The sequence below is a fragment of the Mus musculus genome, chromosome 10 (assembly GCF_000001635.26).
Source record: "Mus musculus strain C57BL/6J chromosome 10, GRCm38.p6 C57BL/6J".
In the NCBI taxonomy this organism is placed as follows: domain Eukaryota; kingdom Metazoa; phylum Chordata; class Mammalia; order Rodentia; family Muridae; genus Mus; species Mus musculus.
In genome coordinates this window covers 28970708-28991207 of record NC_000076.6, presented here as the reverse complement: position 1 = coordinate 28991207, position 20500 = coordinate 28970708, and the positions used below count along the sequence as shown (strand labels likewise).

General features: G+C 36.1%; 1 protein-coding gene and 1 pseudogene across 1 annotated transcript; both read left to right on the top strand.

Annotated features, from left to right (window-relative positions):
- Window positions 656-2354, top strand: Gm18508 (predicted gene, 18508; annotated as a pseudogene).
- Window positions 4902-18920, top strand: 2310057J18Rik (RIKEN cDNA 2310057J18 gene). The gene is made up of 6 exons (NM_026336.3): window positions 4902-5216; window positions 7194-7280; window positions 8603-8787; window positions 9622-9722; window positions 17120-17358; window positions 18529-18920. The coding sequence occupies exons 1-6, from the start codon at window positions 4916-4918 to the stop codon at window positions 18627-18629; spliced, it is 1014 nt and encodes a 337-aa protein (NP_080612.1). The 5' UTR covers window positions 4902-4915; the 3' UTR covers window positions 18630-18920.
- The last annotated feature ends 1580 nt before the right edge of the window (window positions 18921-20500 follow it).

The following is a 20500-nucleotide window of genomic DNA, read 5'->3' as shown; positions in this document are numbered from 1 at the left end:
AACTGTTGTCAGATCTTGTCCAAAATTCTGGTTCTGTCCCAATCCTAAAGACCAAGTGTGCTGCCAATCCTAAATGTCACTGCAGGAAGAAATGGTCATAAAAGTAGGGAACATTTACCTCAATGGGACTTCTCTTGAAGGACAAAGAGGAATTTGTCTTAAATTTTTTTTTTTTTTTTAGACAGGGTTTCTTTGTATAGCCCTGGCTGTCCTGGAACTCACTTTGTAGACCAGGCTGGCCTTGAACTCAGAAATCTGCCTGCCTCTGCCTCTCAAGTGCTGGGATTAAAGGTGTGTGCCACCACGCCGGGCGAATTTGTCTTTTTCTTAATTGCAACAGTAATTCCATATGAGGAACAAAGGCAGAGAGGCTGGTTATGTGCACAAGTGGTGATGCTTAGGCTATTCTCTGGCTGGTTGGTATCTCAGGATCTATCATGTGAGTTCTTAGTAACAGTATGAAAATTACTACCAAATACAATGTAGCTTTGAATCTTCACCCCATCATTTCCACCTGCTCCTGGGATACAAAGTGACTACAGGATTGAGTCATTCAGGTGGCCAAGTCAGAAAGACAATGTTGTCAGTTCCTGCAACTCTCCCTCAGGGTTAGGATGACAGCACATTTACAGTTTCTGCTAGCATCTCGTACAGTGTCTAGTCTTTTCCTTCTAGCTAAAGTCCTTATAGAAAAGCTTTCACTAACAAAGAGAAAAGGATTTAGTTGCTTTTTAAAAGTTACCTTATGAATATAGAGTATGACAACTGTGATAGCAGCCATTATTTGGAGATTTCAGTCTCCTGGTACTTATATAACATTTTTTAAACTTAGGGTGATAAAATAACATTATTGGGGAAAGATCATAAAAGCAATTTGCATTAAAACCCAAATTCTTCCTTAGTTAAAAAAAGTCCAGAAGCATAGAATGAGTTTGGATAGGAGAAAGTCCAACTGATACGACTTGGGAAGTTGGCATACAAAGTATGTGCATAAGAAATTATATATGCTGTTAAAGATTCAACTGTACTTGAATAAGTCAGAGATTGATATCATGGGCAGGGAGCCTGGTGAGCAAGAATTTCTTGGCTTATTGATCTTCCAAGAACAAAGTACAGAGGATTACTTTTGGATGGCTTTGACACAGTGGTCAACCCATATTTGTCCCTAATCATGAGGTAAGCTTTATAGCATTTGAATAATAAATGAGTAAATGCTATGTATTGGGGGAGCTGAATTTATTACAGCTTACTTTTCTATATTGTATATCAATTTACATGATAATGGGATCATTATGACAGCCTCATACCAGTACATAACATATAGAGTTTTTAATCACATTTTCTCCTCATAAACCCTTTCTTGTCACAACCTCACTTCCAATGATATCCAGCCTCTTTCTACAAACTTAATTTCTTGATCTTCTACTGTAGTGAAGACTTGAGAACCCTGAATGACCATTTAGTATAGTGACATATGAATATTTGGGTCACAAGTACCCAGAAGTATAGATTATTAGCATCCTAATAGTTGTATTTATTATGGCTCTCTCGATTAAAGAAAATAACCCACTCTTATCTCACTTTAGAGAAAAATCATTGAAAGGTAGAGGATTGCATGGATCTACTAGTTGTATTATTGGCAGAGGAAGTAAGCATGGGTCTGCAAGTGATTAGATGATAACTTGAGAGGCTCTGACTTTCAGGTTAGCAATCTTTAAACCTTCCACAAAGGCTCCCCATAGAGTTAGAGTCAACACTTTGATTTTTGACCTTATAATGTTAGGACAATGCTGTTAGGTAACCTTAAAGGACATTGGTTTTTATGATGCATGACAGTACTGTTAAAGTAAAATTCAGGAAGGCAAAACAGAATTTATAGCAATCTGTATTGTTATCAGAACTCATGGTACTCAACCCCTGATTCAATCAATTAGTAGAGCTACTTAGAAAAATCTTTAAAATGTAGTGTTCAAATATATCTGTGCATTGTGAATTTCTTCATTTATGCTCTGTCAGCATTATTTGACAGTTCTTTAACAGGAATATGCCTTTGGGTAGACAGACAGTTGGCAGGGTGGTATAACACCAGTCAGCTTGCAATGACTAGTGAGGATTCTTTAAAACATTTGTTGAATGATGCATTGCTCAGTACATTTAAAACATTCCTTCATGTAATTCACGTGAAGAAATTTGGAGCCCCCAAAGCGCCAAGAGTGCCTATTGGGCCATATAGAATGATACAGTACTGCTTAGAGTATCTACTTCATCTTGCTTGGAAAGGAAGAAACACATATTATAAAATTTACAGTTCCATTCATTACAGCTCAAGGATGTTCTCACAGCATATTACCTAATATTTTTGGAATGCTAGTATGAACATCTGTATTTGTTATAAGCTTTACTCTATCTTTTAGTTTTATATTAGTTTTTGGTCAGTAAACATGTGCTTCATACTACATATTTGCTTTGAATTAGTGATGAAAGCTTCATCCATTATAGGTCACTGTAGATGTGGACATAGAATTAGAGGCAGAAATCCATCTACATCATCTCCAAATCAATACAAAACAAAAATTTGCCTTTGTTTTTCTTTTTTATTCTTAGCAATAAATATAAATATCAACATGTAAAACAGTTATAAAGATGGAGTGAACATTTATGTTTTCATTTTGTTTTTATGGATATTTAGGTTTTATCCTTTGGTTTAATTGGTAAATAGATATTTGTGCAAAAATATGGGCAAAACACCCAACATATCTTTGTGCAGAGGTGAACAAGAATAATTCATAATATTTAGTATAACAGAAAGAGACACATCTAATATGAAGAAAGAGATTCCAAAGTTTTCTCCTGTATCTAGTTAGCCATCAGACATCTGCAGACCCAAGTGATTTGATGTTTTAAGGGAAAATGTGTTCAAACATTTATTGTTATTATTATTATTAATAATTTATTATTATTATTACTAATTCATTATCATCATTATAGTCACCATCAATATTACTATTGAAAGAAAAATTAGGAGCAATGGCTCTAGACTTTGGAATTAGTGAATATTTTTAGTCAAGATCCCAGGAGTATGGGAGCAAAACACAAAAATAGATAAATGAACTTTCATAAAATTAAGACAGTTTTGAAGAGCAAAAGAAGAAAACTTGAAAAGAGGCAAATTAAAGAATAGAAGTTACTTGTCTTTCACCCACCCCAAAAGGGTTGATATCTAGAATATATCAGAACCCCAAAAAATCAATAGGAAAAAATACCATATGTCAATTTAACTTGGGCATTGAATATAGCTAGACATGTCTGAAAAATAGGTCATATAGATGATAGGTAAAGGCGAAAGTGTTGAACATCATTAATCATGAAGGAAATCATAATGAAAACAAAACTAAGTTATTACTATTCTCAATAAGAATAAATTTTACAAGAAATACAGAAGTTTCTCAGAAAATTTAGAACAGAACTTCTGTATGGTCCAACAATCTACTGCTGTGAGTATAAAAAGTGACAGTCTGTCTAAGAGAGCTTTCTGTTCATATGTTTATGGTGACACTATTCTTAACACCCGAGAAATGAAAACACCCTAAGTGTCCATCAACTGGATACAGACAATGCAGTAATTGTATACAGTGGAATTCTATTAGGGAGGAAGAAAAAAATGAAATCCTATGACTTGTGACAAGTTGATTTGGGTAATGGCTTAATTAAGAACCACATGTCAGATGACTTTAGGCTCTGTCAAGTTGACAGTTAAAGCTAAGTAGGATAGATAGCAAGTCACAATTACCTAATAATAAAAGAGCTCTTGTCCTTGTTTAACTTTACAGTCTAGTCTACTGATAATATCCAGTCCGTATAAGAGCAGGATATGGACATTTACATTTGCTCAACTGCATTATTTCATTGCTGTTCTTCCTCTTCTCCTGTCCTGAGTGCTGGGAATCACACAGCAGGCTTCAAGCACACTAGGTGAGTGGGTATAGCACCAGATAACTGTGTTACTCTGTTACCCTTAACTTGTTACAAATAAAAATATAATAAAATTACATGTATTTCTAATCAAGAAATCCAGGGAATACTCATGGTTCTAAAGTTTTTTGGCTTTAGGTATGATCATCTTTGCAATTTGTAAACCTTAAATTAGCACTGTGGGTTTAAAGGTCAGTAACGAGTTTTGGCCATTGTGTGTATAACAAAAGTCACAATATGAACGAAAGTCAAAATACTATACACTTTATTCAAGGACATATCCGAAACTTATTTACATATCATCATTATTATACTTATTGTTATTACTATGAAAGTTATTTTGGCAAAAGAAACTATAAATCCAGGACCTTAGGTTGTTAGATAACATTCTGAGAAAAATGAATAAATGTTGGGAATTAGCTGCTTTTATGATTTTTTAACAATTTTACTTTTTTAATTGGAACAATTTGATATAGTCTAAGTATTTTACTTGAAACAGAAAGGTGTACTATAACTGTATCACATGTATTTTTAGTATACTTCTAGAAATTATTATTATTAAAGTATCGGCATTTCCACCAATGTGGAAATTATTCAATATTTTCCATGAATTATGTAAACACATTTTTATGAGGGACAAGCATTCTAATTTAATGTCATTGATAATGTAATTTGTAATTATAATGTACACTGTAAAAAAATAGAAGAATTTCTTCATTAACAAACAGCATTATCCAATATTTGAACAAGATTCACCTTGAGTTCAGAGTCTGATCTCATGTACTTTTGGTGGAAAGGCGACAAAACTTCTAAGATGTACTTCTTTACTGGCATTCTGCCTGGAAAATAGCACAAATTACTTACAAGAGGAAAAGAAATCCTGGCTTCCTCCTTTCTTCTCCAATAAAAGCATGGTCGCACGCTTGGCTCCCAGTTTGGCACCATGGCTGTCCTGGCTTCCTGGGTCTGGGTACTGGCTGGCTGCTTCTGTGCAGCTGTAGCAGAGGTTTCTGATAGCTCAGATCCATATCCTCCTTTATGGGAAGACAGCCCTGAGCAGTTGAGTGACTACATGATGGAGGATGGGAACTACATAATTAATCCTTGGGTATACACTGACAGAATGGGGATGTACAGAATCTTACTGGAAGAGACAGCTATGTATTTTGCAAAATATGGTCCAGAAAATGAACAAAATCTTCTTTGGGGATTGCCTCTGCAGTTTGGCTGGCAGTATCAATCAGGTAAGAGAGACACATATTCTCTGTATACCAGTATATTCCTGATGTATTAGGAAAAGGGGGATTCTTCTTACCCTATACTACTGTCTTGTTTTATGTCAACTTGACCCAGGCTGAAGTCATCTGAGAAAATTTCTTCATATGCCCAGACAATATGCAAATCTATAGGTCTTTTATTTAATCAATGATTGATGTGAGCAGGCCTAACTCATTGTGGGTGGTGCCATCCCTGGGTTGGTGGTCCTAGATTTTATAAGAAATCAAGCTGCACAAGCAATGTGGAACAAACTAGCACTCTTCCAAGATCTCTGTCAGCTCCTGCCTCTAGGTTCTAGTCTGATTTGAACTCCTGTCTTGGCGTTCCTCAGTGTACAATAATTCAGAATAAGTAAGCTAAATGTTTCCTTTCTAAGTTGCTTTTGATCATGGTGTTTGCTGAAAAAAACATATGATGACAGGAACTGCCCACAGCAGGCCAGTATGGAGACACCTATCTGTGAGCAACAGCTCTTTCTAAAAAAAGGATGGCATCTGGCACCCTGAGAAGCAGGAAACACATCCCTCCAGGGTACCTACCATCTGATATAAGGGACTGGCTGCAGTAGGCCAAAACGGAAATATCTCAGTGGTTCTTGGGAGCTCTTTATAAAAACAGTTGTTCCCATTTCTCCTAACTTTAGCCATGGAAAACAGCTGCATATATTTCATTTGTGTGTGACTGCTTTTCAGTTAGCCTTGGTGTGCATAATTATGCTATTATATCTGCCTTTCTTATTTCTTTCTCCTTCTACTCTGCTGAATTCTGTGAGAGTAGATGTTCCTTGATGTAATGACTCTTAAACTATTGAACATTGAGGCATAGGGGCATAGCAGAGTTCTAATGGCCCAGGTGCATGCTGTGTGCTCTCATCTTGGAAACACTGCAATAAATGCACAATGGGAGTTTCATATTAATGTTTGACTTGCAAAGAAAGTTTGAAGAAATTATTAGAAAATGAAACCAAGCCAACACTGGGACATCAAGAAAGGAAAAACCTATGGAAGTTATGAAGTAAGTGTTGTACATTTGAGAGTGGTTATTGGGTTCTTGGATAGGCAATTCTAGAATGCATAAAATTATATATTAGTAAAATTTAGTCAAAATACTGGGACTCTTAGAAGAGTTATCATGTGCAATGGGAAGAGACAGAAAGCTAGAGGAACTTTTGAGTTAAGGGTTAACATGACTCTTTGTGGCCAATGCCTGGCAGCTTTGCCCATGTCATTTATCATTAAAGCTTCACAGGAAAATGCAAGTAGCTGACCTCTGAGCTCTGAGCTCTGAAGTATAATAAATCAAAAGTTAAAGTTTAAAAAAATGATAAGTTTGCAAATACTATTATTTTGGCCACGGGCCTATGAATAGGGGAAGCTCAAAATTTAGGGAACAGCTGTAATTCTTGATTCTTTGCGGGATATAGTTATTCTTTTGAATTTGATTTGGAAATTATTATACAGTTTCTTGTTTTTTTCCTTTCTACTTGCCTTGGAGTAACAATAAAACACTGGGACAAGAAAAATTCAAGAGAGCTAGTTGAGAGAGCAAGTGTGGGGTGTACATGAGGTGAGTGGAGAATGAGTGGAGACAGTGTGAGGAGAGTAAATGAAGAGTGTGGTATGAGTGAAAAGAGAGTGCACGTGGTGTATTTTTCTCTCTGTAGCTATTGCTCCTATGATTTTTGTTAGAGGGTAGTGTAGGCAGTAAAATGTGAAGTTATGTAAGGAAAACTGTCTGTACACTCTAAAGACTAAAAGTCAAAAGTTTGATGTCACTGAAGAACAGAAAATAATGTGGTTGAGAGATGAGAAATAAAAACTAAAAATGATGGTAAGTAAAATATAAATAATTTGAATTTTTGTACCTATAAATTAAATGCATGCATTCAACTGTTTCAGATGTGCATGATGAACAAATACACCTGTGCTTTCTCTGCCCTCTAGGTAGATTAGCTGATCCCACTGGAATGACAGACTGTGGCAATGAACTTAATGAGAGTCTGTGTGTCTCTGTGGACAGTTGGTGGGCAGGTAGGTTTTCTTCAATACCAAAATTTGACTTATACTTCAAAGAATATATTTAACCTGAATTTTAGAGACAGACAAAACAAATCATCACTGCCCCATTTTCAAGACAAATTGACTTTATTTTATACCAGTGTCCTTGATGGCATGTGGCAGAGTTGATCAATCAAATGGAATATAATAATGTTTATGGATATCATCAGACTTTTCACAGAGAAATTTAATCAAGGAACTACAAAGATCATGGCTTCTACGGAGCAACACTGTTGGTGATATGGCAGATTCCCAGAGGAACATAGAACCTTTTCAAGTGTCACTAAGCATTCTTTTCGTTTTTGCTCAGAATAAAAGCGCAAAATTCTGAAACTCACAGAGCTGGAAGACTAATATTATACCTAGTTTAGTCAACCTATAAATAAGACTTTAATTATGTATGCAATACTGAAAACAATTTGTATAGATCTTCTAATTTTTTCATGGTGTGTTTTGTTTGAAATGAATTTATATAAAAATTTATTAGAACAATTCACCAACTGTTCAATTTTAAATGACACTGTTCAATCTTACTTTTGTCTGGAGTGACTCATAAGTATAATGAACCACAGGATGCTTTCTCCCACACTAACTTGAGTCTTTCTTTTCAGAACTAATAGACAGACTTATCAACAGCTCTCAAATTACAATTTAGTCTGATTTGCTTTGTAATGTAAAGTGTTCAGAATAAGTATAAGCACCTAATTAGCTTAAAATGATTAAATCTGCAGGACTTGATCCTCTACAATGGGAAAGCTTGGAGTCTACTAGGGTACCAGTCAAAAAGTTTTGCTTTAGTGAAATAGGATAAAAGTATTTGGTGATATTCTGTATAAAAATTAGTCTAAGTTGTAAAATATAAAGTATGCCTTTACCAAATCAATAGTTATGTTATATATTTGATAAAATCTATAATTATGCTTTATATTTCATATGTATGCCATTATATTTTAGAAAAATTAAAATTGACAATGCTATTTTATTGAGAATTCATGTACCATTATGAGAACAATTGGATAGAATTTGTTTCTTTCCTTTTTTATTTTTTATTTAATTATCTGAAATAAAATTGTTATCCAATACATTAAAATTACCTTTCTTAATGACACTTCAGTATGTATATATGTACCCATGATTATAGGACTATTAAACTATAAGTTTATTTTCTACAAAATTTTAGTTGATAATCTGTGATTCGGGATCTGTGAATATCCCTTAATGACTTAATGATTCCTAAAACCATGCTCTGTGTTTTGTTACTGGTTCTGAGTCTAACCAGCCTCTTGTTTTTACAGATATAAATTATTATCTGAGTGTGATACCTTTCCTTGCTGCTGTTGATTCTGGAATAACAGGAATATCACCAAACCAAATCACGATCCTGCCTCCACCCAAGGATCAGATGAGGTTTTGTTATAATGTTTCTGACTGTCAATCTGCCGTCCCTGGAACAATGAACAGATGGAGAGACTTTTTTCAGGTTTGTCATTTAAGTTTTATATCATACTCCTCAAACATGCTAAGAGAATTCTCATTGTGCAAGTCTTTAGTGAAAGACTATTTTTTTTTATCTCCTGTATACTTTTCTTAATATTAAAATGTAAATTGTACACAGATTTTTTTCTCAAACTGGTATAGAAATACAGTGCACACCAGAGAACCCCACCATTCTCATTCAGCAATAATGCAAAGTCCATCTGTTCTTAATGAAAATGAAAAAAAAATACCACAAATGGCAAACATGTAGATCATTTTAGGAGAGAGTGAATAGGCATGTGAATAATTGAGACTTTAGGCTATTTTTGACATATTACAAGAATGGGAATCATAGACTTATTTTTAAGTAAGTCTATCATTATTGAAAGTGAATTATTATCTACTCACCTGTAGTTAGAGCTAAACAATGATGTGTTGTTCTGAACAAACCATTTGATAACCAAAATGAAATACATTCATCAAATACAGAAGAAGCTAAAAGTTAATGATTTAAATATAAATTTACTAATTTTAGATAGTTAACGCATTGCTTTTGATATACTTACATTTTCAATTTGTTCTTATTACTTTGAATATTTTGTGAAAATGTACTAATGTTGACAAGTAGAAAGCATGGACACTCTACAGATACTTGAAGCTCCTTTCAAATGGATGATATGTTTTACTGAAAGTTACTATTATTTCATTTGCTGTTAAGCACTAGGGATAGGATGGAGTAACACATTTTTTGGTTAATGCTGACTATTGCTCATATTTCTGAGTCTGGGCAAATTTTAGGAGGGTTGCCCACATAACACTATTTTCTCTAACCCTTCAGTACATGCAGTTGAATTCCAGTGACTTTGATGGCCTTCTTAACTACTTATGGGAAGCCCATGCCTCATCCTTGGACTATCCCACCAGTGCCTTTGGAGACAGGTAAGAAATGTCTTTGTCTCTGTTTTATTTTGATTTTTTCCACTAATTTAATTAAAATGTCCAAAAGCAACTTAGGAAAGAATGAGTTTGTTTCATCTTACAAATTATAGTCCATCGTAACGGTAAAGGAAAGCCAGGGAGGAGGTCAAGCAAGAACATGAAGGCAGGAATCAGAGCAGAGACCATGGAGGGATGTAGATTAACTGTCTCTCTTTCTTTTGTTTGGCTAACTTTCTTATGTAGCTCAAGGATTCTTTCTTAGTGATGGTACTGCCTACAGTAGGTTGCATCCACTTGCATGAATTTGCAATCATAAAAATACCTCACAGGCCAATCTGATGAACATAATTCCTGAAATAAAATTTCTTCTTACCACACACACCTATATTTGTTGTCAAGGTGACTAAAACTAGCATGCATGGCCTTATTCATTTTTTTGTGTTTTAGTATATTCAGGGGTTTTAATCTTAATGATAAAGAACAACTAAAATATTTGGTGATTATGATATTGGAGGACAAATTTAGAATATATTTTTGAGTGGAAGAAGAAAAGCAATATCTAAGAAACAGCTGGGAACATCATTCAGATAGCTCAATTGCTTGAGCTCCTGTCCTGTCTTCTTTGCAAGCAAAAAGACATGAATTTAGCATCTAGAACTCATGTTGTATAAGCTAGCATCATGTTATATATGTCATACCCATGCTGGGGAGGTAAAAACTGGTGAATCCATGGAACTCACTGGCCATTCTTATGGTGAGTGCAGTTACTGAGAAACCCTGTTCAAAAAAAATCACAGATGGACCAGACCTGAGATTGTACTCTGGCCTGCATATTCATGTATCCTTCTCTAAACACACACACACACACACACACACACACACACACACGCACGCACATGAACTCACATGCACACTCATACAAACACACCCCTATACTATACACAAACACTCACTCATAAGAACACAGGTAGATGTACTCATGCAGGCACATAATTTCTGAGAAAAGGGAATTTAATTACCTTGTGAATGATGGTTGTCAAATTGTAATATGTGTTATAAACATACTTTCCCATATTTAGAGCACTTACATTTTTCTATAAAAACAAAACAATAAAAGAGTAAAACTTTATAGATTTCATTTTTATTTGTATTCTTGTTTTACCTTCATTTATGTTTCTGTGCACTGCTTACATGCCTGATTCTCACGGAGGCCAGTAAAAAATGTTGGGTATCCTGGAGCTATACAGATGGTTGAGAGTCACCAAGTGGCTTCTGGAAATCAAATCCAGGTCTTCTGGAAATTAAACCTAGTCTCTGGTTAAGCAACTGTGCTCTTAACCACTGAGCTACCTATCCAGGCCCAAGAATAATACAAATCTAAGCACAGGAATCATGAGTATTTAAAACACTTAAAATTTATAGTGATTATAGAGGATTTTCTTCCTAGATATATTTCCTTTTTAAAAATTTATTTAGTTTTTTTTTTACACTCCATATTTTAATTCCACCATCCACCCTCTTACTGTTCCACATACCTTCTCCCCACTCACCTGTATCCACGTGCATGTCCCCACCCCCCCCACCCCCCACCCTACCTGGCCTCTAAACTCCCTGGGGCCTTCAGTCTCTTGAAGGTTAGGTGCATCATCTCTGATTGAACACAGACCCAGTAGTCCTCTACTGTATGTGTGCTGGGGACCTCATATCAGCTGGTGTATGCTGTCTGTTTGGTGGTCCAGTGTTTGAGAGACCTCGGGGGCTCAGGTTAATTAAGACTGCTGGTCCTCCTATAGGATCACCTTCTCCTCAGCTTATCTTGTCATTTTGTACATCCAAATTCTTTGCATTTAGGACAGGCCAAATTTGTTTAAAGTTTCTCTAAGTGGAACATCATGAAGTTTTTGGTTATTAAATGATGTAACTGTCAGGACCCAATCTACTTCCTGAACTTCAGATTTCTCCCTTGGCCTTTCTTATCCTATTAATAAACCTTAAAAGACAATTTTAAAATGCTACCATATTTTAAATAAATAACAATTGAGTACTCTTTATTATTAAGAATGGTAAAAGAAACAATCACGTTTTTTCAATGTAACATAATTTCAGCCTTATTCCATTTTACTGGCACAGAGACTGGTCTTATCTGTTCAATTTGGCACTTAATACAATTTAACTACTGGATACAAAGTCTCATGTTCACATTCCTTGTGTCTGCCAGGTCATCCCTTTTTTCTGCAGGCTCTGCTGCCCTCTAGTTCATGAGCATTACAAGCTGGATTTAAAAGGTCAATTCTATTCAGATTTTTCTCATATTTGTAAAGGTCATATTTAACCTATAAATATGCCTGAGCTGCTACAGTATATAAATAAGTATAAAGCAGTGAAACAGAACATAAGCTGTGGGTTCACTCCCTTTGATGAAGGTATTTTCTATCTTCAGGTGATATAAGCCATAGCTACAGCCAGTAAACTGAGCAAAAAGTTCTGCTTCATACCTATTTCCACTTCACCTATATTAAAGAATTGCTGAATCCAAGCATGGCCTCTGTGCCTCTCTATTACAGACACGTATGTACGTACGTACACACACACACACACACACACACACACACACACACACATACACACCAGTTAACAAAAAAGTCAGGATTTTAGAAGAGAGCTGAGAGGCATATGTAGGATGGCAAGGAGGGAAGAAAGGGAGGAGAGAAGAAATAATGTAATTATATCTTATCCTCAGAAAATTCAATAATTTAAAAAAAAGAAAACTCTACAGTTTTCAAACCATTTTGAAGATGCTACGTCAGAAAGTTAAATAGATATATTTTTACTTTATCACAATTTCCAGAGTATATATGCCAGATCAATTTTGTTCATGAAATGCTTCATATACTTGCTTGAAGATTTTGGTGATGAACAGTCACAGTCTCTTTACCTTCAATATTAATTACTTATGTTCATTCTCAGATCATCTGTTATCTTTCAGATACATACACATAGAGAGGCAAAGGGAACAAATCAGTCGCTGTAGCTCCTAAGGAAGGCAACAATTCAGCTGGTAGAGGTTTGCAGAAGCAGAGCTGGTTCCAATATGAGGGGGACTCAGGGTGAGGAGGGGCAGTCCATTACTTGAGTGGGACATTTTAAGCAGTAGGTACCTTGCTGACCTGAAATCATGAACAGTCAAGAGTTCAGAGTCTGCCTATAAATCCCATAGTGCATGTGGCATCAGTGGTATTGCCATGCCCTACCAAGAGTTTTGCTTCTTCATATAAGATCCTAATGTGGTGTTTTGTTTTGTTTTGTTTTGTTTTGTTTTGTTTTGTTTTGTTTTGTCTTGTTTTGTCTTGTTTTGTCTTGTTTTGTTTATTTAACCATTTGGTCATTTGATGCTTTCAATAATTTTTATGCCTAATATTTCTGACATGGTTTTGAGATGCCCATTTTTCCACCTGTTCTTAAGTTGGTAAGTCTGTATGTGATGGGTGGTTGTTTATCTTTACTCTTTTTTTTAAACACTCCAGTCATTAGACCCCTCCCGTTCTGCCCTCTGATAGTTCTTCATCCCATTCCTCCACCCATCTTCTAGAGGATGTTCCCATACCCCTCCACAATAGTAGGCTTCCCTACTTCCAGGGGCCTCAAGTCTCTAGGGTTAGGTGTATCTTCTCTCACTCAGGCCATACTAGAAAGTCCTCTGCTGTATATTTAGAGGGGGCCTTAGACCCTCTAATCTCTGCTGCCTGATTGATGCGTCAGCATCTGACAGATGTTTGGGATCCAGGTTAGTTGAGACTGCTGGTCTTCCTATGGGATTGCCCTCCTCCTCAACTTCTTCCAGCCTTCATGGACAACCACATGGGTCCCCAACTTCACTCTTTTGGTTGAGTGTATGTATCTGCATCTGTATCAGTCAGCTGCTTGTTGGGCCTTTTGGAGAACAGTCATGCTAGGTTCTTGTCTGTAAGCACACCATAGCATCAGTAATAGTGTCAGACCTGGGAGCCTCCCCTTTATATGGGTCCCAATTTGGGCCAGTCATTGGACCTCCTTTCCCTCAGTCTCTTCTCCATTTTTGTCACTTCAGTTCTTTTAGACAGGAACAATTCTGGATCAGAGTTTTTGACTGTAAGATGGCATCCCCATCGCTCCACTTGATGATGCCCTTTCTACTGGAGGTGGATTTTACAAGTTCTCTCTCCCAACTGTTGGTTATTACATCTAAGTTGCCTTTCTTTGTGTCCTGAGATTCTCTCATGCCCCAGGTCTCTGGTACATTCTAGAGGGTCCCCACACCTATCACCTTCCAAGGTTGCATATTTTCATTCATTATGCTGGCTCTTGAGGCTTCACGTCTCTTACCCCTCTCCCCCCAGGACCTGAACATGGTTCACTTTTCCCCTCCTCCTCCCCTCTATTACCCAGGTCCTTCCCTCCCTCTATTTTATGTATAGAAATTACTATCAGTGTGAGCAACATGGTTCACAGTTCTTTGCTCTTGTTTTATGGTGCTTGCCATTAAACCAACTAATGGCCTTATGCATCCATGACCCTACTGGCAAGATACAATCCATCCTATTATCTCTAATTTTTGTTAAGATAATGTCTCACTACAGTAACACAGCCTGCGTGTTCTTGATGTCAACCTGTACATAACATAGTGTAGATCTGAAATGTTTATCCTTCTATAATGCATGTGGTATCATGATTTAGCTTTAGCTCCTGGAGTAGCCAAGATGACAGTCATCTGCCACCAAGCCTGCTATCGCCATGGATTTCTTCAAACAAACTTACAGAACTTTGTTTTTCATTTACAGTTTCAAGTATCAACCTACTTCTTAGGAAGACAATGTTTGACTTCTATGATCCTCATGCTATGTGTAAAAAGTGTGCACTGGATAGAGTTGTTCATTGCTGCTCATTGTACTGATAAGTGGGGCTTACATTTTTATGGTTGAAATTTGCTTGGTTCTTAAAATTAATGCCTTAACTTTCTCATATTTGAAAAGAAACTAGAAGAAAGAATTGGTAGAGAATACAAATTTACATTCACTTTTTCTAAACAGGGGATTAAAGTCTCCTAGTTTGTAAGACATCTCTTTTCCTGGAGATGTCTTACAGCTTTGTAGGTAGAATGAAGAAAATACACATAAGTTAGCTCAACTGAGAGACAGATACACTTTTAGAATTGCAAGAAAGCTCTTCCTGCTATGTGAATAATTCTGGTCAGGCCAGGGCTTTATTTACAGCCTGTCTTCCCTCAGCATGAAATTCCTGGGAAAAAGGTATTTCTCTGGGGTCCATTGGTTTATGCTTCCTGTTTTAACATCTTTGGCCTTGGTACATACTCCCAGTATCTTATTCTTTGGGTTCAACCTCATCTTTGATTTTTATTTTTTTTAATAAATGTCTATGACATTTATGGTCACAGAACAGAAAAGCTAGAGCCACCATCTAAATTTGGTCAAAGCTTCAGGAATTCTGTCCATAGACTTTCTTCGGATGAGGTCTACTTCTGAATAACTTATTGGTCCTGGTCTGTACAGATGTTGGGATCTGATCTGGAGATTTGTACTCATCTCTTTGGACACTCTTTGCCTCTCTTCTGTGCCATGGCTTCCCCTGCAATTCCCTTCTGTTTTTCTCTTGGCATGCTTTCCCTGCTAGGGCTCAGGTCTGGACAACTGAAGATGGGTGAAGAGTAGGTGGAAACATTTGAGACACTTTCATATGCACAAACTTTATTAATTGCTGTCTGAGGATGTAGTTGAATACAGAAGATGTGAAGTAGTTTTCATATTGTTGTTAATTTCCCCTAATATTGAATGTTTAAGTTTGCTTTGACTTCTCTCCAGTCAACTCTACTTTGTGTGTCTGCTATGGATTATTTTCTGTTTCACTTTCTGTTCCAGTGTGTCTTATGACTAATGGTTCCCCATGGTATCTGGCTAACTGAGTTTCCTATTAAATTTCAAGATGAGAATTCAGTAATCCAGAGTGCTTGTGGAAGTTTTGTACACTGATCATGCTTGTGAGCCTTAGAGTCCTAGGAAATCTTCCAGCTTATTAGCTAAGTGATTGTTTGACTGCAGACAGCCTGTGGCCAGCTGTCCTGAACAACAGACATTTTCAATCTCCAGTTCAAAGGGGAAGTCAAGACCTGGTTGCTTTATGTCTCAAAATCAGCTACTGCTATTTTTTTCTATTTGAAAGACAAAGACACTTTTGTTTATATCAAATCAAGACTTACCTTAGAAAGTGAATCGATATTCACATATTGTATTCTATGAAGTTAGGTACAACTGACATGTAATAAAGCACACAGATTAGGTAATTAGTTAGTCGAGTGAGCACTGGCAACTGCAAACACTGAAAACTAGATGCACACCTATCCCCTCTTCTAGCATGCTCCTCGTGTCTCTTTCAATTTCTACTCACCCTAAAAACCTTTCTCTTTGTTTCATTTTCTTGCTTTCTTTTCTTTTTTCTTTTCTCTTCCTTTTCTCCCCCTCCCTTCCTTCCTTCCTTCCTTCCTTCCTTCCTCCCTCCCTCCCTCCCTCCCTCCCTCCCTCCCTTCCTTCCTTCCTTCCTTCCTTCCTTCCTTCCTTTTTTTAAAAATTTTTTTAATTTTTTTGAGATAGGATTTCTCTGTGTAGCCTTAGCTGTCCTGAAATTCTCTCCATAGATCAAGCTGGTCTTGAACCCACAGAGGTCTACCTGCCTCTGCCTCCCAAGTGCTAGGATTGAAGGTGTACACAAGCATATGCAGTATCTAATCTTCCATTAAAAAAAAATGTACAAATCACATACAGGTTAAAGCTCTCAGGGTGCAGAAATAACTTTTGGTACATTTGTCTCTTCAGCCAAGGTTAACAAGCATTAACAAGCATGATGCATTGCCATCTTTCTTTTTCTGTTTGTTTTACCTGTTAACAAATCATGACTTCATTAATTTACAAAATAGATCTCATGTCTCCTGGCCTGGCAATAGTAAATGGCATTGATCCCAACCTTCCTGCTTTGTGTGGCTTTGTGAACTGCTAGTTTGTGGTCCTAGACCTTGTTGGTGCTTGTTGCTGCGTATGGATTCTGAAGCTTTTAAACATGTTTTAGTATGTTTACTCCATGGATTTCACATACAGTGTGCATAAGGAATGACATAAATGGAAAGTAGAATATTAAAAAGAAGTGGTTAATTGGACCAACCTTTACAGATTTGTATTTTATTTAACTATCTTTACAACTCCTGGAACAAACCAAATGAACAATGCTCTCACATTTCCTTTCCAAATAATATTTGGATTTTATTTTTGGTAGTGGATGATTTCTGCAAAGAAAGAATTTTCAGTTCTTTGAAAATAAATCTTAGTTGATATTTTTGTCTATTTGTCTTTTAGATATAATTTCTATTCTGAAAAAGAAGCAAATTTTGAGGAAAACTGGGCTATTGCTGTGAACTATTTAGCGGCAGCCCGTCTTCCTACAACCCAAAATAGAACATACAGCTTTCAGAGGGGCCTGCCCCCACGAGTCCTTGTTGATACTGACATAGCCCCTTTTATTCCTGACTTCACTCCTCTTCAGAACGAAGTCCTGGTATCACTCAAACTTCTTGGTGATACTGACAGAAATTCAGGTAAAAATTTTAAAAGAGTACTAGAAAACAAATCAGATCTATATAGGCTGGAAGTGTGGATAAACTAAGTAAATTAAGTAGAGATATCACCACACCAGCATGCATTAAAAAATGTGATGAAGTTCTATGGGCATGTTTTGAATTTTATTAGCAGTAATTACTCTTGATAGATGGTAAAACCAATGATCAACCACATTTTTTAAAATTTATGATGTGACCCTTCATTTAAATGCCACAGTGAACCTTGAAATCTGCAATATTAAGTGAAATATGTAGTATGAAGACACATGTTGGTGTATAGTCATTATTTCAGTCAATTTTAATCTCTTCTATTTCACTCTTATGTCTAAAGAAGACAAATGAATTTCAAAAGGAAATTTTCGATCATTAATGAGATCACTCTCTAGCTGACTTGTTAGATGAAGGCCTTTGCTTCATAATGCCAAAAGCAGAGTGAAAAACTGACTTCATTAACTAAGTGTTTGAAAATTACCATGTCACCCTCATTTTACATTTGTGCCCTAGGGCCTTGAGATATACTAAACATATATATATGTTCTTTCTATTATGTAAAGTGACGTTTTGGGTGTCTCTAAATTATAAATAAAAGAAATTTGACATAAATTTATTATCTTCAAACCTATGGAGAACTATTGCAAAAAATGTCAGATCTACCAAATACAATGGTGCCACAATGCAAATGATTTCTCTTCTCATGACAGTCTTGGCTGTAGTGTCATACTGTCAATCAGCAGGTTACTTTCTCTCACTCATTGAGCAGTAGTCCAGCCTTCAGTTGGTAGATAACATTTGGGAGATTTATATTAAAATCATTTTCTCATAGACATGCAGTATTTTCTTTACTGAATTTATTATGATTATGGAAATTGTTCTTATGAGCTTTGACTGACATCACAGAATCAGTCCGTGTATATCTAATTTCACAATATATGACACAACCACCTAAAAGCATGATACTAAACTTTCATGTTAGGTATTGAAAAAATAATAACTATCAGTGAATCAAATATTCTTTATGTAGTGGTGATTTTAATGTTAAATAATAGAAAGAAAATGAAATAAATATGATCAACAGATATTACCTAATGGAAGTAAGAAACATTTTCAGAAATTGACAACTACTAATATGTATTTTTAAATCTTTTCTAGGATCATTATCTTTGACTCTATGGGAAAATCTCATGAGTACAAAACTTGCAAGAACATTATTTCTAAAAGCCTTTGAAGAGTTCCTGGCAACATCTTCTTAAGACATAAAATTTTTGGTGAATTGTTAACAACTGCCTTTGACCACAAGCAATTGAAAACAATGGCTATGATTACAATCATTTAGATCTATGATTTGGGCTTTTTTCCTAGTGTTCATTTTTCAGGGTTTTCTGCATTTATTCCTAGTAATGATTTTAAATACTGGTCAATGACAACGAAGCCAGAAAGAAATCATTAAACTGATATTAAGCTTCTATAGCTGCTTTGATTTTTGAATATAGAACGATATATCTTACTGATGTTTAACCAAAATCCAGAACATTATGAAATCCAATACTGATGTTCAACTTAAATATTTTAATCTCATAAAACTTAATTACAGGTAGAGTTCACCCACTTAATCATGTTTAAACTATAATATGCTAAGTTTATAAGTACTTGTTAGAGTTTCCATCATTGACCCATATTTGGAAAGAGTCCTTTGGGGTCAAATTTCTCACAGTTACCCTATCAGAGAGAGAATACACTGGATAGACTTGATGATTTGCAAAGGTCTCTGTCTCACTACTCACACAGAAAGAGTCTGTGTTCTGCAGTCAGCCAGCAGGATGCCCTGATTCCAGATTGGGCAGAGCTTAAGCATAGGAAACCTCAAAACCACCCCCACAGAGGCACACTTCCTCCATCAAGACCATACATATTCCTACAAGACCACATGTATTCTAAGATCACACCTCCTAATAGCACCACTAGCTGTGGGCCAAGCATTCAAACACATCACTCAATGGGGGCCAAACCTATCCAAAGCACCACAGATGTAATTGGGACTGCATCTCTCTCCCATGATCAGAAGCTGGTACAAACTACTTTTAAAACTATAAGACTTTTGTTGATGGCTGAAAATGGGATCTGAATCCTATCTTTTGTCCAGGTAAAAAGTACAGCATGTCTACCCAATTCATTCTATGAAGCCACAATTACTCTGATACCTAAACCACACAAAGATCCAACAAAGAAAGAGAACTTCAGAACAATTTCCCTTATGAATATCCATGCAAAAATACTCAATAAAATCCTCGCTAACTGAATCCAAGAACACATCAAAACAATCACCCATCATGACCAAGTAGGCTTCATTCGAGGGATGCAGGGATAGTTTAATATACGGAAATCCATCAACGTAATCCATTATATAAACAAAATCAAAGACAAAAACCACATGATCATCTCGATAGATGCTGAGAAAGCATTTGACAAAATCCAACACCCCTTCATGATAAAAGTTTTGGAAAGATCAGGAATTCAAGGCCCATACCTAAACATAATAGAAGCAATCTACAGCAAACCAGTAGCCAACATCAAACTAAATGGATAAAAACTCAAAGCAATCCCATTAAAATCAGGGACTAGACAAGGCTGCCCACTTTCTCCCTACCTATTCAATATAGTACTTGAAGTTTTAGCCAGAGCAACTTGACAACAAAAGGACATCAAGGGGATACAAATTGGAAAGGAAGAAGTCAAGATATCACTTTTTGCAGATGATATGATAGTATATATGTGACCCTAAAAATTTCACCAGAGAACTCCTACACCTGATAAACAGCTTCAGTGAAGTAGCTGGATATAAAATTAACTCAAATAAATCAATGGCCTTTCTCTACACAAAGGATAAATGGACTGAGAAAGAAATTAGGGAAACAACACCCTTCACAATAGTCACAAATAATATAAAATATCTTGGTGTGACTCTAACTAAGGAAGTGAAAGATCTGTATGATAAGAACTTCAAGACTCTGAAGAAAGAAATTGAAGAAGATCTCAGAAAATGGAAATATCTCCCATGCTCATGGACTGGCTGGATTAATATAGTAAAAATGGCTATTCTGCTGAAAGCAATCTACAGATTCAA

Bases quoted from the DNA above. Each gene is read 5' to 3' on its own strand.
- 2310057J18Rik (NM_026336.3), top strand. From the start codon at position 4,916: ATGGCTGTCCTGGCTTCCTGGGTCTGGGTACTGGCTGGCTGCTTCTGT. The intron at 5,217-7,193 runs GTAAGAGAGACA...TCTGCCCTCTAG, and splicing joins TGGCTGGCAGTATCAATCAG to GTAGATTAGCTGATCCCACT. The intron at 8,788-9,621 runs GTTTGTCATTTA...CTAACCCTTCAG, and splicing joins GATGGAGAGACTTTTTTCAG to TACATGCAGTTGAATTCCAG.